The sequence below is a fragment of the Eurytemora carolleeae genome, unplaced genomic scaffold, assembly GCF_000591075.1.
Source record: "Eurytemora carolleeae unplaced genomic scaffold, Eaff_2.0 scaffold680, whole genome shotgun sequence".
NCBI lineage: Eukaryota > Metazoa > Arthropoda > Copepoda > Calanoida > Temoridae > Eurytemora > Eurytemora carolleeae.
In genome coordinates this window covers 177,268-195,150 of record NW_019396669.1, presented here as the reverse complement: position 1 = coordinate 195,150, position 17,883 = coordinate 177,268, and the positions used below count along the sequence as shown (strand labels likewise).

The following is a 17,883-nucleotide window of genomic DNA, read 5'->3' as shown; positions in this document are numbered from 1 at the left end:
ATTCCTCCCACATGGAATTCCTCCCACAGTTGTTAACTAAGGATCCACATCTGATAAGATCCCTGCATTTGATTATATTATAGTGATCATATATGATTTTATACTTTGTCTGTCTGAACAAGCATGCACTACGAGGAGGTCAAGTATTTTAGCACGCCATTTTTAATTTTTTTTAGGGAAGAATATTTTAGAAGAGGAAGTATTTTTAAAAAATAGGAAATTATGATTCACAAGAAAATTAGTAAACTAATCTAAAATAATTTTTTTTTATAAATATACAACTTGATTTTATAAATATACAACTTGATTTTATAAATATACAACTTGATTTTATAAATATACAACTTGATTTTATAAATATACAACTTGATTTTAAAAAACTTATTATTTTTTCTCATTTTTTCTATTTCTTTTTATTATTTATTCATCTTTTATATTTTTTAAAATTTCTTTTTTTTAAATTTATACTTTAGAATTCATACAGAGCTGAAAATGTTAGCAACTGCTCTGAGGTAGGCCAATTTGTTTTGGCTGGCCTGATAGGTGTTTTTGGCAGCAAGTCTCTCTGATAGGACTTTATACTTTCGCCTGGCAGGAGGATTGTTTAAAGCTAGATTGTCAGCTGCTCCAATAAATATACACTTATCTACACTGTATTCAGTAGGAGGAATTCTGTGTGGGAGGAATTCCTGTGGGAGGAATCCTGTGGGAGGAAGTCCGTGTGGGAGGAATCCTGTGGGAGGAATCCCATGTGGGAGGAATCCTGTGGGAGGAATCCCGTGTGGGAGGAATCCCATGGGGGAGGAATCCCATGGGGGAGGAATCCCATGGGAGAAATCCTGGTGGGAGGAATCCCATTGGAGGAATCCCGTGGGAGGAATTCTGCATGGGAGGAATCCCGATGGAACCTAGAAATAGAAATAATTGGAATGGATAAAAATCCAACAGCTTACTAAATTAAATTTACAAAAATCTGTCAATTTTTTTTATAATTTATGAATAAATGAAATTAAAATCCCAAAAATGAAAAATTTGAAAAAGTCCAGAATATCTATTTTCAACTCATAATACTTAAAAAAGTGATTGGAAACATAAAAAGTAAGAGGCCTAGGAAGAAAAAGATGTATGCCTTGAAATAACTTAACCTTAATTGTGAAAATTTAACAAAAGTTGTTTCCTGAGCAGCTAGTACCTAGTACAACAAACCAAAACAGTTTAAAAAGTAAAATACTTTTACTAAAGTAATTCATTAAAATAAATTAAATTCTGGTGAAACCAAGACAATAATTACTTTAATTAATCTGAGCTAATTGTGCAAAAAATTAGTTTATTAATAAGTGCATAATTCATTAGCGAGGATTTATATTATGCCAGGAAAACTCAATTTTTACTTATTTTGAAAATTTACGCACAAAACAAACCAGGATATCATAATTATCAAAGTGATTGATTTGTTATTTTATGAAAATAATAACAATGAAAATCGTCAAAAAATATAAATATGCCTATTTACCATCAATTTTCATCATCTGAAAGACTAGAATTGGATTGATAAGTTAACATAGATTGAAATATTTATTTTTATTCTTATTATTTTGTAATTTAATGTCTGGATATTCTGTTACCTGTTTAGATGTCTGGGTGTTTTTAACTTTCCTGCTAATGTAAACATAATAACAGTATACAATTTACGTTAGAAATAAAAGGTTTTCGCACCTTTGTGCAAATTTTTCTTAAATGATAAATGCTTTCCAAAATCATTTTCAAGACCAAAAGTAACATATGAAAATGCTATTGTTAAAAATAGCGGACTTTTGACGTGTTTGATAAAAAGTGTCAAACCTGTAAATTTGAAATAAAATACTTGGAAGCACAAAGTTCTAATTGATATATGGTCAAAAATAAAGTCTATTCTTAATTTGTAAATTCATAAATGTTATAAAACCGATGTTAAGGTAAAAATTAAATTTTTGTATTTATGTAGACAAGAAATAAAATTATGTTGAATTTAAAAATAAAATTAATTTTAAAAAATGAAAATGTGAAATTAAATGATAAGTTATGAAATATTAAGTTTGATGAAAAAATACAAGACTATATAGCTTGATAAAAATCAAAGACATGCAGACGTATCTCGATTTTTTTCAGGCTTTTTTTATAACTTTTGTATTATTTCTACAAAGTCTTGTGATAGTAGGCATATTGTATCAAGCATAAAAAATATTTCTTAATGGGAAAAAGTGATATTTTTATACTTACAATGTCTCTTAAATTTTGTTGTGGTAGTTGTTGTTGTTGTAGTGGTTGAAGATGTTGTAGGTGTTGTATTTGTAGTAGATGTGATTGTTGAAGGTGATGTTGTATTATTTATTAAAATAGTTGAGGATGATACATTGTGTTTTGTTTGAGTTGTAAAGTTTGTATTTGTATTATTTGCTGTTGTTATTGTTGTTGTTATTGTTGTTGTTGTTGTTGTTGTTGTTGTTGTTGTTGTTGTTGTTGCTGTTGTTGTTGCTGTTGTTGTTGCTGTTGTTGTTGTTGCTGTTGTTGTTGTTGTTGCTGTTGTTGTTGTTGTGGTTGTTGTTGTTGTAGTTGTTGTTGTTGTTGTTGTTGTTGTTGTTGTTGTTCTTGTTCTTGATGCTGCTGTTGTTTCTGTTGTTGTAATTGTTGTTGTTGTTGTTGATGTTGTTGTTTCTGTTGTTGTTGTTGCTGTTGTTGTTGTTGTTGTTGTTATTGTACAAGGGGAATTACTTTTAATGTGTCCAGAAATACCATCAACAGCTTGTTTGGTATCCATGATTTTGTCTTTTTTCAAAAAACATTTGTTGCTTGTCCAGAAAAAATTAGTGCAGGTCCTAGATGAAAAACAGTATTTTATTCAAAACATGTTTTTTTAATATATAAAATATGATGCTTATCTCAATGTTATTCAGACAAAGGTGTAAAGAGAGGAATTTGGGACGTAACTCTTTAACTGGAGGAGGGTCAGTAGAAAAAATTTGCCAGATCTTTTATTTTTTGTATTTTTCACATCATTCTGGAAAATGTACAACCCGAAAAAATAAATTATATTGCCTGACATGACTGCATTGACATCCGCAAACCTCAAAACTCTCAATTCCAGAAACTAAAATGAACATTGAAACATGTCTTGTCGTGTTGATTTAAAATAATTTTATGAATAATGCCGACAATGTCCTTTTGAGTTAAAGGGAGTGACCGGTTATGTAAGGTAGTTGAACTGAGTATGCAGTGTTGTGGAAAACTTCTTTCGGATTCATTTGAGACATATAAAACTTTTTAAAGATCTGTAAATCCTGAGTTTGAGCGCAAATTCGACGTTCAAAACACCTACTTTGGGGGTGGATACCTTTTCAGAATCGGTTTTTTCGACGACGAAAAATAAAGTAAAAATCATACAGTAATCTAATTAGTTGGTTGGGAACATATTTCTCAAAAGAAATTTGTCAATAAATCAATGAGAATCAATTATTTAGTTTTTATCATTATATTGAATTTCTTATTTTCTTTGAATTTATTCGCAGATTTTTCAAAATTCTTCAAATGTCGTCTTTTCAAAAATAATTCAAGAAAATCTGCAGAAAATGTTTGTGAATAATCAGAACTAGAATAATGAGAAAATAGAAACTAATAATTGAACAAGATTACTTATTTTCAATGATAAGATTAATTTTTATTTTCTCAACCGGTTCCGAAACAACTACTTAGTTTACTGTAGAGTTTTGTTAACATTTTTTGTCGTCGTTAGGATTTACAGATCTTTAACAACTTTAATATGTTTCAAATGAATCCAAAAGAAGTTTTCCACAACACTGCATAGCTGGTCACTCCCTTTAAATTAATAATTAGAAAAGGTATATTATACAAGAAAGGGGGCCAATTTTACATTTTTTTGAAATCTCAAAATCGTCAACTGGTATTGGGTGTTGTCACTCTGAACAACTTTAAGAGAAAAAGTTTTTCTAAAAAATTGAAATTAAAATTAATTTTAATTTTAATTAATTTAATTAAAATTTTTTAATTTAAAAATAACTATATTTTTCAGTTTACCTTCTACAACACTACTCCCTCCATATTCAACTCCATCTTCACGACAGTACTTATCTTCAACACAATCTAAAATTATATTGAATTTTATTATTAAAGAAACTATAAGTGTAATTTCAATTGACGCCTCATTAATAGATTGGGAGGTCTGCGTCACAATACTTAGTCAGATCAAGTATAAATTAAATATTCATGCTTTGGGTTTGGAAACTAATTCGTTATCTACATTTTTTACTTTAAAAAAATGGAGGAATTATCAGAATCAATCCAAAAAGATCAAAAAAAACTATATTGCTTCCGCATTATTGACCAGTTTAAGGTTTCAAGTAAAGTTTTATAAAGAAGGGATCACTTTTGGGGGGTCACTTATGAGGTACAAGGACGGTCCCTTTAATTGTAGATTTATAAGCCAACAAGACACATTTCATAAGTTCTAGCTCCGCCCCCCCCCCCCATTTCCCTCATAGTGTATATAAATAGAGTAGGGTTTTTTTATAATAAAAGCTGAAAGGAAAAGTTGTAGTAATAACCTTTATGTTTGGGTAGGATAACATTGGTTTCAGCAGAGTCACAGTTGTAAATCCCTGAGATAGCAATGTTCAAGATGCCAAATGTTGTTGGAACTGAATGTTTGCAAAAGCACTTAGTGCTTAACGTATTCCATGTGAAACTCAAACTTCCACTAAAGCAATACTTTTTATTTAATTTCGAATTAAGAATTTTAACAAATAAATTTTATTTGTATTTGGTGCAAAAAGAATTAGATTGATCAAAATAATGGTTTATGAATTATATTTTTTCCAACCAGAAATTATATAAAAAAATTATTGTTAATAAGGATTTAATAGTTCTGATATCTTTGCTAAGTGGAAGGGGGTATGGCTGGACAGTGAACATGTTCCAACTTGTTTTAGCTGTTTTGTTAACAGATAGTTCCAACCGATTTTAAATAAAATCACAGGTAGCCTAGGGTAAAACGGAACTTCGTTCTGCTAACGGTATTTTCCGTTTACTGTTAGTTAACGATCTTAATTTTATTAATGGTGTTAACGAAAAATTTCATTAACGGTCAATAAAATTGATAATGGCACAGCTTAAAACGGTCTAATACAGTATTAGCGGCATTAACAAGCAAAAGACATCAAAAAATGTAAAAAATATTTTAACAAGTTTCATGCAATTGTAAGCAGAAAAAAAGAAAGTTTTCCGTTTTATAAAAAAAAAATCGTTTCGTTTTCAGCAGTTAATTTTACTTTTAAACGGCTTATTTAACAATTTAAACAATTTAAAAAGTTACAGTTTTGTCGTTCATTAACGGACTCTTCCGTTTATTTTTGGAAACCTCCGTTTTTTTTAAGGAACTTTGCTCCGCCCTTGGGAGGGGAAGTAAATCAGAAAATTAAATGGATAATTATTAATGGGAATGCGTTTTCAGGAAAAATAAAAATTTGAAAAGGACAATGAAAAATAATGGAAACCAATATTGAATATAATATTATGTTATTTTGTAAATAAAGTGAGAGGCTGAAAATCCTATCCTTTATAATTTTAGATGAATAATAAAATTTGAAAGTAGAAAAAAGGTCTGATACGTTTAAATTAGATAATAATCTTACTCATTATTAATATATGCACTTTTTGCTTATTGAAGTAAGGTATTATTTCCTGATTTTGGTGCAAAAGCAACTACAATCCTCAGGAGAAGATATGTTATCAGTCCAGCCTTAAAAAGTATTATATAAAAACTGAAAAATAAATTTTAAACAATGTTTTATCTGATACCTATATCATATCCAACTATGTTAAAGCCTAGCAAATAGCACTCTGTCTGTATACAATCACCTTTGATTATTGGAGTAAAGAATAAATCTAATGCATTTTAAAACTTATTTATTGAAGAATGGTTTTTAACTCCAAAAATGACAATTGAAAAATGTATACCTATTGTTGTTGTTGTTGAAAAACTGCAATCCCCCTTGATGCGTCCAGAAATACCATTTGGAACTTTAAAAATTTTGTTTTTTCCTAAATCCTTTTTCAGGATGCAAGCTTCATTGCCATCCCAGACAAAGTGTGTGCAGGCACTGAATGTAATATGAGATAAGAAATGAAATCAAAATGATTCCATTTGTTTAGGTTGGTTTAAGGAAGATATGCTACAACATTTTAAAAATAAAAATGAAAATAAAAGTTAATTCGTTAAAATGATATGTTAATAATAGTTGCCTGACACGAGTACATTGACATCCACAAAGCTCAAATGTTTGAATTTCACCAACTAATAGATATAGCATTGAAATTATTTTTCTAGCAATAATATACGGTAACTTTTTGTAGTTTTTATAATGACAATTTTAGTATAAACCATCTTTTTCAAAAGACATGTGAATTATTAATTTGTAAGAGAGATCTGTGAAACTTCCATGATCTTCCATCTGTAAATAAAACTATAAATACCAATACACCGAATAAATGATCGATCCCCTTCTAGTGAAATTTATGTGAGATCCAGTATTATGTTTTTACAAGATTAATCCAAAATTCATAAAATGAAATGGATCATATGAAAATCTTTTAACGATAACCAAACTTCAATAATTACCTTCTACAATAGTACTCCCATCAAAATCTACTCCCTCTTCCTTACAATAAGCTTCTCCAGGACAATCTAGAAGTATTTATTGGTAATCATTTTAACTTTAATTTCAGTTCTTATCACAATTTATTACCACATGTGATTTTGAATTCTTGTACCAGCAAAAACCCCAGTTAGCCCAAGTGAAGCTTGTGCTTCCACTAAACCAATTTTTATTTTCATAGTTTTTTACAATTTTTAATCATGATCAAAGGGAGTGACCGGCAATGTATGTCGGTTGAACTGAGATTGCATTATTGTAAATTTTTAGGATTCTTTTGAGACATACAAAAACGTTTTCAGGATCTACAATTACTGAGTTTGAGCGCAAAATCAACGTTCAAAATGATCAATTTGGGTGGGTACGTTTAGAAAATTGTTTTTTTTTATGATTAAATAACAAAAATTCTACAGTAAACTAATTAGTTGTTTAGGAACAGGTTGAGAAAATAAAAATTAACTCTTAAAAAAATATAAAAAATCATGTATTTATTTACAGTTTACTTCTATTCATTTTTCCATGTAAGACATTGCAATTTCATAAGAAAGAGTGACATAATTAGGGTTTTTTGATCATATTTCTCAACAAACTCCTTGTCCTCAGATTTAAAGATAGATAGTACTATTCCTTTTGAGGAAAAGTGCCGAAATATTTTAATATAAGATAGCGATCCATGAACTATGAAAGAAGGCTACAGCAATATGCAATTGCAAATAAGATGTAAAATAGAAATAGCACTTTCCCGCAGTTTACATTACCAGTTTACAGTACCAGTTTACAGTACCAGTTTACAGTACCAGTTTACAGTACCAGTTTACAGTACCTGCAGTACCAGTTTACAGTGCCAGTTTACAGTACCAGTTTACAGTACCAGTTTAATGGTAAACTTATAATATTAAAACAATGAATAAGCCTGCATAAAATAAACATATATTACTTGGCTTTTAGTGTGCTTCGCGCCTATCTTTAACCCTATAAAGGCTGAGGGGTCTGAATCTATGTATAGCCTGGGGGNTATGTATAAAATGCCTTTTTTTCGACTACGAAATGTGCACCCTTCAGAAGGTGGGTGGTGAGGATAGTAAAGGTCGGAGAGTGTAATGAATGCCAGAAACAAGCTTAAAACAATTGATTTAATGGGAATCAATACCCATATAGTATACCATGCGCAAAGAATAATCAAAGAGTGGGGTGGGGTCTCTCTAAATACAGACGTATGGTATTTGGGGTAGTAAGGGTAGTTGCCATTCAGATTCAACTTCAAGGGTGGGGGTGGGGTCTCTCTAAAAACAGACGGTAGTTGGGGTAGTAAGAGTAGTTGCCATTCAGATTTAGTTTCAAGGGTGTGGGTGGGGTCTTTCTAAAGACAGGCGATAGGGGGGGTAGTAAGGGTAGTTGCCATTCAGATTCAGATTCAGGCTGGGGGAGGGGTCTCTCTAAAAGCAGACAGTAGTTGGGGTAGTAAGGGTAGTTGCCATTTAGATTCTGCTTCAAGAGTGGGGGTGGGGTCTTTCTATAGTAGTTGGGGTAGTTAAACCCAACTACTACCGTCAGATTCTGCTCCAAGGGTGAGGGTGGGGTCTCTTTAAAAAAATTATAAATTTTAATGTCAAATAATTAATTACCATTTTGTGTGATTGCTGGAACATTGACATGGGTTGAGGAACAGTTAAATATTCCTGAGATTCGTTGATCATTTCTACTTTTTGTTGGAATTGTATTCTTGCACCAGCAGTTCCCAGTTGGGGACCAGGCAAAACTTACACTTTTACTAAAACCACAACTTCATTTAAGTTTAAAAATCTGATTTCTTGCTTCAAACCCTATACCTTTGCAACATGAAACTGTAGACAAGATTCTGCGAGATCAGAAGTCAATATTTAAGATATTAAAGATTTTATGCCTTCAGGCTGCAATGATTTGAAGATTAAATTGGAATTTAAGGCGATAGATTAGTTTTCTTAATGAATTCCTTAAAATTAAATTTTGAAATAATTTTTTTTGCCAAACATATATTTAAAAATAGAAATATTCTACAGAAAGTATTAAATTGATAAAATGAAGAAAGTTTCCTTGTTTTGCTACAGAAGCAACTACACTCTGCAGGGGTAGTTGTTTCAGTGTTTTCTAGAAAAATTAAATCTGTATTCTTATATGAAACTTAAGGCAAGGTGTAATTAATTAATGCCTCATTTTCTTATGCGAATTTATGCCTCCTAGTTATTCCCATTTTTGATTCATTCACAAGTATGAAAAAGTAAATTTAACCGATTATATAAAAGTAAATTTAACCGATTATATAAAAGTAAATTTAACCGATTATATAAAAGTAATTAACCGATTATATAAAAGTAATTTAACCGATTATATAAAAGCAAATTTAACCGATTATAATAAAAGCAAATTTAACCAATTATATAAAAGAAATTCAAACCATTTTTGTTCTTCTTGATAGCTTTTCAATAAGAGGTGTATTAATTGAAAACATATTTCAATCCTGCATGCAATTTACTTTAGTTTATAAAACTTTAAAACCTAACGGTGTACACTTTTATATTTCAAATTTAGATTATTCAACTTAACAGAATCTAAAGTTAGGAATATCTAAAGTCTACGACATTGGGTTGCAAAGATATAGGGAATGGAAAATCGAAGTTTGCGGCAAACCTAAAAAATTTAATAATTTTTTTATATAAATTCAAAATATTCGCAGAAAGTTATACTTGTTGTAGGAGGAGTGCATTCCGTCTGAATGCGTCCAGAAATACCATGAGGAGCAGAAATATTTTCTCCTCCAAGTCCATCTTGTTTTAAGAAACAAGTTCCAGCTTGGGTCCAGAAAAAATGTTTACAGGCACTGAAAGATTTACATACGTAGATATAAAGGGAGTGTTTGCGATGAATGAAATGGGTATAGGCTAATTCTGCTTCTATCATCAAATAAAATCAATTAAATTTAGAACTAATGTTTTAGATATTAAACGTTATTAGTGTAAAATTTGATTTGGGGCATTCGTATGCAGTTTAAATATTATAATCTTTTTGATTATATTATTTTTATTGACTCAAGACACAAGCTGGAGTTTAGTTGTTCATTAGAAATTTTGAAAATAAACTTAAAACGGAGCTTAGATGTCCGCTAGAAAGTCTAAAAATAGAGCCATGCTCATACCTAGTATCAGAATAAAGCCAAGCTAGAATTACCGTTAGAACTCCTGAACCCACGATTTAAAAAATTTGGCCTACCGTTGACCGAGGCGGAGAAACCTCTGAAGCCTTTCATATCTACTCTGATCATGTTTAATTATTTAGTATTATTATTACATATTACGTCTAACGTATAACTATAGTTTGTGTGCATATAGTGTTATAACCATTGAGATATTAGTAATAGAGGGGGCATCTGGAATTTTAGACTTCTTGTTGTACAGCCACTGTACACAATGACCCAATCAGAAATTCTACCTGGGGGGATCATAATTCGTAGATCAGTGTTTAAAGATATTATAGTTTGAAAGTGAAGCCTACAATATTCTAGCAAAGAAAACAAGCCCATATGATTTTTGTATAAAAATGAGACATGACAAATAGAGAAAAAAATAAAATCCTTCTCCTTTAATAAAATCTTGTTTCTTATCAAATTCTTTAAAATTAACTGTCCACACTCCACACAATACCGTACAAATAGATGTACTTAGGATTAAACCCACTGTACTCTATGATACCAACTCAGTCATAAGGAAACATTTTTCGACAAAATTCACTGTACAGTATAAACCTAGCCAGGCAAAATTAGGAGAGTTATGCCCGCCCCCTGGTTATAACTCAATTAAGTTTTCATTCTGTACTTTATTAAACTTTACTAGTGACAAGTAATCATCGTCCAAAGTACATCATATATAAAAATTATAGAATATGATATGTTTACTTCATATGAATGCACCAAATTGAATTCAATATTTATAACTTGGAATATCTATATGATTTGTTTTAAATTGAATTGATTTATTTACGGGTTTTAACTCCGTAGATTTATATGGACTCTAACACTCTTGGGTATAATGCGGGTTGGACCATTTTTTCCGCATAAGGAACAAATTAAAGTAAAATTAGTAGCAATTAATACCAAATTTCAATTGAAATCAGCTTATGCCCCCTTTCATTTTTCACGAACACTCCCTTTAATGTAATATTTCAGATTTTAGTATAAAGTTGTAAAGAATAAATATTTGTTTGGATAAGAGAGGTTTAAAAATTCATGAAAACCATAAACAAACTGTTTAAAAATAAAAGTATTAAAAAGGAGTCATTGAAAAGAGTTAAATGGTTAAACCTGACTCGACTACATTGACATCCACAAAGATCAAAAGTTTCAATTCCTCCAACTAAAATAATAACATTAGATATACTGGTTCATCAATTCTAAGACTTGGATGTAATCCAACGCAAGATTATTGATTAGGGAAAATTAATTCTGTGCCACTAACTGAAATTTTCTTATTCCTTAATTTTTTCAACCTAATGGTGTAAACATTTGATATTTCAAATTTAGATTTTTTCAACCTAATGGTGTAAACCTTTGATATTTCAAATTTAGATTGTTGGATTCAATTCATAGTTTGAAATATCTGAGGTCAACGACATTGGGTTGCAAAGATATAGGGATAAGAAAATCAGAGTTTTTGACAAAGAAAATTGCTTTAACAATAAGGAAATATGAAAATCTCAAAATGTGTCTGATTGAAGATTTGTAAAAAGTTTCTGTAATTATTCATCTATATTAAATACCTTCTATAATACTACTCCCTTCATATTCAACGCCATATTTAGGACAGTATTTTACTCCAGGACAATCTAGAAATATATTGATGATCTATTTAATTCTTGAATGCGTTTGATTGGCGCCATGTTGGGAGGCAATTTCCTGAAAATTAAACTTATAGATGGACAAACTCCTGTTTGAAGCTTTGAAAATATTAACATTAATTTTCTAGAAGTTTTGGACACTGTTTTTAATTCTAAATATTTGGAAATGTCAAATTATACAATAAGCGCAGTGTATAGGTCAATAGGTTAAACTGTACACACTGTGTACACTGCGTTTAGATAGGGCTGTGCACGTTCCAACTTTTTCTAGCCGTTTCGTTAACGGTTAATTCCAACCCTTTGAGATAAAATTTTTAAAGGTAAGAACGGAACGTCCGTTCCAAGAACGGCATTTTCCGTTTTTTTAAAATTACTATTAGTTAACGATCTCATTTTTATTAACCGCGTTAATGGAAAAGTTTCAACAATCCTTAATGACTCTAGTCGTTAATAGTACCGTTAAAAAAATCATTAACGGCACAATTTTTAATGGTGTATTACAGTACTAACAGTGTTAACGGCCGAAAAAAAAATTGTTGACGGTGTGTAAACACAGAAGACAACATTTGAAATCATCAAAACGCATAATATTTAAATTAAAATTAAATTCAAAATTTTAATCAGAAAATTTACCGTTTTTAGCCTTTTAGTTAATGTTTTAACCGTTAATTTTTTTCTTTAAAAACGGCTAATCTGTTTCGTTAACGATTTAAAAATTAACGGTTTTTGCCGTTCGTTAATGAACTCTTCCATTAATTTTCTAAAAACTCCGTTTTTTTATGGAACTTTACCCAGCCCTACTTTTAGATGGGATTCAAGTGGGTTTCATGATTTTGAATCGAAAATATCTCTTTTCTCGATGAACAGTCAAAGGTTTAAATATAAGGATTTTAATTAAAGGGTATATCGGACATTGCCCTCTTTTTTGTGGAGGGTCACTTGTAATTACGCGTGTTACATTACAGTCCCTTAAAACTTAAAAGGAACTATTATAATTTTCTACTTGGAGATATAGATATTCAAGTTGGATTTAAAAATCCAAAAATTGGGATTGTCTGGCAGGATTCTGTTTTTAAGGTGTATTTCAGGACTCGTTTTGTTTGTCAGTATTTTGTTTTTCAGGAGTTTGTTTGCCAGGAACTTGTCTGTCAGAATAATTTTCGTTTGCCAGGAATTTGTTTGTCAGAATATTGTTTGTCAGAATATTGTTTGTCAGAATATTGTTTGTCAGAATATTGTTTGTCAGAATATTGTTTGTCAGAATATTGTTTGTCTGGGGATCTAATCACAACCAAAAACTTTCATAAAATCTAATTTTTGATCATAATTCACAACCTTTTTGCCTTAGTCCAGTGACATCAGTTTTGCTCGAGGAGCAATTGAAAATCCCAGCGATAACTTCCGGATGAATAGTTGCTGGCGGAATTGCACGTTTACACCAGCATCCGCCAGCAGACCATACAAAACTCACACTCCAACTTTTAAAAACTTCCAATTAAACTTAAAGTACATGAAGTAATAAATTGTGAAAAGCAAACGTTGCATTCTTCAAAACTTATAACTTTGATATTTCCATTTGTAATATCTTAAATATCAAATATAGTATGCTATATATAATATATGATGTTATATTTACAAAGCTGAAAACTATAGAATGATGGATATCAAGATTAATGCTTAACCCTATCTCTGCTGGGGTACTTGAAAACCAGGATATGCTGGGGGGGGGGGGTCAATTTGACCCCCCCCCTCTAAATCCCATGTTTGATGTCCAAATATGACAAATGATACATCATTGGAAAGCTCTTGTGCTCTACTTTTAGAATCTGCAAAAAAGTTGCAAATTTGCAAAAATAGAATTTTTTATCGCAAAATCCAGTTATATAGTAAAAATGTTTGCAAAATAAAATTTGTCCAAAAAATGAAAAATTATACATTTTTGAAAAGCCCTTGACCATGCCATTTCAATATGGCAAAATTTTTACAAAATTTTAAATAACCAAATTTTTAATCAAGAAAAACTAAAAATGTGAAAATTTCCTTAGACAGGTTGTTTGCAAAAAAAGTGCAATTTTTTTCGCAAAACTTGTGCAATTCGTTTCCTTATGTCAAAGGCTTTCCAAAAAGCTAAATTTTATCAAAATCTGACAAGTGGAAGTGGGTCAAAACAAAGATTTAGTTTGTTACAGGAAAAAACAGTCATTCAGGCAGTGTGCCTGAGGACTCAGGCAGTTAGTATTAAAGCCCGGTTTTAGGCCTAAAGGGAGGGCTTTAGGTATGTAGGAAAAGTCAGAAAATTTCAACAGCCTGAGACCAATACTTTTTGAGTTATGTAAAAAAAAACTACAGGGAGGGGGTCAAATTGACCCCCCCCCCCCCAGCAGGAATAGGGTTAAACTCCTGGTTTTACTAAACCCAAGATTATTTTCATACGCATTCCATATTCAAGGAAGAAGTATAAAATTCAACCAATTAGCGTATCATGTTGAGATGTACTCTTTAACTTTTGAAAACCCGTTTTTTTCTGGTGTTAATTGTGTCATATCAATTGACCTAAACATCGATTAAATAAATGTAAGTTTTGGATTAATAAATGTTTAGACTATAAACGTTTAAAATGATAATTGTCCTAAAATGTGATAAAAAATATTTTTTAATAAGTTCATATTAACACGATTAAATTTATATTTGCTTAAATGCTCTAAAAGCAGTCGGATATATTAGTTCAATCGATGTAGGATTGTATCTGTAATTGTTATCAAACGTAACTTTTATACAGTAGAGATATCCAAAAAAGAGAACTAAGAATAAAATCAAAAGTGTTTACATTAGATACAGCTCAGTTTATCCTCAAATCGAGTATGTTAATATTGAAGTTTCCTGTAATTATTTTTGCAGAAACAGCTACACTCCTCAGGAGAAGGTACTGGCACTTTTGATACTGAAACATAGAATTTTAGTAAAGAGTAAATTTAGGCAAAAATAATATATATCTGCTACCAATATCCTGCCCCGCTAAGTCATATCCAGGCAAGAAGCACTCTGTCTGCATACAAACATCTATAACAAATATTTTATCGAGTGTAGAGGTACAGGGTGTCCCAATAAATATGGGAATTCAGTGAAGAATTCGATGTCGTCTATTCAAATAATTCTTTGATTTAGTATAGTGATACCTACTGAGAAAGCTGTAATCTTTAAGAGTTTCGTCTGCTATGTTCACATTTTGTTTGTTTATGTTTTGACTGCATAAGGGTNCTTTCAGTTTCTGTAGTTGTAGAAGTAGTTATTTTACCTTCAGTTTCTGTAGTTGTAGAAGTAGTTATTTTACCTTCAGTTTTTGTAGTGTTAGTAGTAGTTATTTTACATTCAATTTCTGTAGTTGTAGTAGTAGTTATTTTACCTTCAGTTTCTGTCGTAGTAGAAGTAGTTATTTTACATTCACTTTCTGTAGTTGTAGAAGTAGTTATTTCACATTCAGTTTCTGTAGTTGTAGTAATAGTTATTTTACATTCAGTTTCTGTAGTCGTAGAAATAGTTATTTTACTTTCAGTAGCTGTAGTTGTAAAAGTAGTTATTTTACCTTCAGTTTCTGTAATTGTAGTAGTAGTTATTTTACCTTGAGTTTCTGTAGTTGTAGTAGTAGTTATTTTACCTTCAGTTTCTGTAGTTGTAGAAGTAGTTATTTTACCTTCAGGTTCTGTAGTTGTAGTAGTAGTTATTTTACCTTCAGTTTCTGTCGTTGTAGAAGTAGTTATTCTACATTCACTTTCTGTAGTTGTAGAAGTAGTTATTTTACATTCAGTTTTTGTAGTCGTAGAAGTAGTTATTTTACTTTCAGTTGCTGTGGTTGTAAAAATAGTTATTTTACCTTCAGTTCCTGTAGTTGTAGTAGAAGTTAGTCTACTTTTAGTTGATGTAGTTGTAGTAGTAGTTATTTTACCTTCAGTTTCTGTAGTTGTAGAAGTAGTTATTTTACCTTCAGTTTCTGTAGTTGTAGTAGTAGTTATTTTATATTCAGTTTTTATATTGGTAGTAGTAGTCATTTTACATTCAGTTTCTATATTGGTAGTAGTAGTTATTTTACCTTCAGCTTCCGTAGTTGTAGTAGTGGTTATTTTAGCTTCAGTTTCTGTCGTGTTAGTAGTAGTTATTTTACCTTTAGTTTCAATAGATGTAGTAGTAGTCATTTTACCTTCAGTTTCTGTAGTTGTAGAAGTAGTTATTTTACTATCAGTTTCTGTAGTTGTTGAAGTAGTTATTTTAAATTCAGTTTCTGTAGTTGGAAGTAGTTATTTTACCTCCAGTTTCTGTAGTTGTAGAAGTAGTTATTTTACCTTTTAGTTTCTGTAGTTGTAGATGTTAGTTATTTTACCTTCAGTTTCTGTAGTTGTAGATGTAGTTATTTTACCTTCAGTTGCTGTAGTTGTAGTAGTAATTATTTTACCTTCAGTTTCTGTAGTGCTAGTAGCAGTTATTTTACCTTGAGTTTCTGCAAGGTTATTATTTAAGATTATAAATAGGATTAGTTTAAACTCCAGCATATTTCAGCTCAAGTCTAAAACTGATCAAATTTAGCTTGAGTTGGAGTTTAAATATCAGATGATTTTTTCGAGGACACGGACACTTGATTCGAGGACACGGATGCCATGAGAACTCCATGGAGACTCCATGAGAACTCCATGAAAACTGCATGAGAACTCCATGAGAACTCCTTGGGGACACTATGAGAACTCTATGGGGACTCCATGAGAACTGTGAGAACTCCATGGGGAATCCATGAGAACTATGAGAAATCCATGTGGACTCTATAAAAACTCCATGAAAACGTCATGGGGACTCCGTGAGAACTCCATAAGAACTCCATGGGGATTCCATGAGAACTCCATGGAGACTCTATGAGAACTTCATGAGAATTCCGACTTTATGAGAACTTCATGGGAACCCAATGAAAACTCCATCGGGACTCCATAAGAACTCCATGGGTACTCCATGAGAACTCCATGGAGACTCCATGGGGACTCCATGAGAACTCCATGGTAACTCGATAACTCCATGGGAACTTCTTGAGAACTCCATGAGAACTCCATGGGGGCTCCATGTAGTAAATCCCTACTCCATAACAATTTCTGGAAACATATCTATCCAGGTTCGTCCGTTAGCAAACTCTAACAGTACTGAATCCCAGAGTCTAAATGCCACACGGGGACACAAGCTTAGCTATCAAAATACAACTACTAACATGGTGCTCTAAATGCCACACAAGAACACAAGCCAAGCTATACAACAAGTTAACTGCAGCGATCCCAAAATGTCACACAAGGACACACGGCTAATCTGTCGATCCCAAAGAAGGGGTACGATCTACTGCTCTGAATGCCACACAAGGACACAAGCCAAGCTATATAACAAGCTCTTTAGCGATCCCGATATCAACGAGTACGAACTACCTGAATACAAGCTTCAGGGTTTCAGGTTTACTTTCACGCAGTAAACAGTACGGAGTTATATTTCGTAGTTAATATTTATAAAGTTGGGGTATTAACCGCATAAGTACAAGTTATGTCTTATGCGTGGTTAATATATATACGTAATAGGCAATCACAATATGACGGAGTTATATCTATATCGAATATGGAATGGGTTAATCGCAATACAGGGTTTACATTATTACTATATGAACAAGATACGTTGTAAATTGCAATAAGCTTCAACTGTTGCTACATTCATGGGACTCAATGGGGACTTCATGAGAACTCCATGGGGACTCAATGGGACTCCATGGGAACTCCATGAGAACTCCATAGGGACTCAATGGGGACTCCATGAGAACTCCATGGTGACTCAATGGGGACTCCATTAAAACTTCATGGGGACTCCATGGGGATTCCATGAAGACTCCAAGTGAAGTCCAAGGGGATTTCATGGGGACTCAATGGGGAACTCCGGGGACTCCATTAGAACTTTATGGGGACTCCATAGGGATTCCATGAGAACTCCATATACCTTAGTGAGAACTCCATGAGAACTCCATGGAGACTCCAGGGGGACTCAAAGGGAAACTCCGTGGGACTCCATGAGAACTCCATGGGGACTCCATATGGACTCCGTGGGGACTCCATATGGACTCCGTGGGGACTCCATTTGGACTCCATGGGGACTCCATCGGGACTCCAAGTGGACTCCATGGGGACTTCATGGGGACTCCATGGGGACTCCATGGGAACTCCATTGGGACTTCATGGGGACTTCATGGGGACTTCATGGGGACTTCATGGGGACTTCATGGGGACTCCATGGGGACTCCATGGGG

The 17,883-nt window shown here is 32.1% G+C and overlaps 2 protein-coding genes across 2 annotated transcripts; both read right to left on the bottom strand.

Annotated features, from left to right (window-relative positions):
• Positions 1 to 458: 458 nt before the first annotated feature.
• On the bottom strand, positions 459 to 1,841 carry LOC111707153 (uncharacterized). The gene is made up of 2 exons (XM_023480184.1): positions 1,626 to 1,841; positions 459 to 908 (listed from the first exon to the last, which is right to left on the bottom strand). The coding sequence occupies exons 1-2, from the start codon at positions 1,670 to 1,672 to the stop codon at positions 647 to 649; spliced, it is 309 nt and encodes a 102-aa protein (XP_023335952.1). The 5' UTR covers positions 1,673 to 1,841; the 3' UTR covers positions 459 to 646.
• Positions 1,837 to 16,042, bottom strand: LOC111707152 (mucin-22). Its single transcript, XM_023480183.1, has 14 exons — positions 14,817 to 16,042; positions 9,909 to 9,994; positions 8,777 to 8,864; positions 8,330 to 8,475; positions 6,671 to 6,736; positions 6,295 to 6,346; positions 6,010 to 6,152; positions 5,851 to 5,910; positions 5,734 to 5,791; positions 4,599 to 4,750; positions 4,072 to 4,137; positions 3,076 to 3,127; positions 2,645 to 2,855; positions 1,837 to 1,842 (listed from the first exon to the last, which is right to left on the bottom strand). Exons 1-14 carry the CDS (start codon positions 15,758 to 15,760, stop codon positions 1,837 to 1,839), a joined length of 2,130 nt encoding a protein of 709 aa, XP_023335951.1. The 5' UTR covers positions 15,761 to 16,042.
• Positions 16,043 to 17,883: the final 1,841 nt, after the last annotated feature.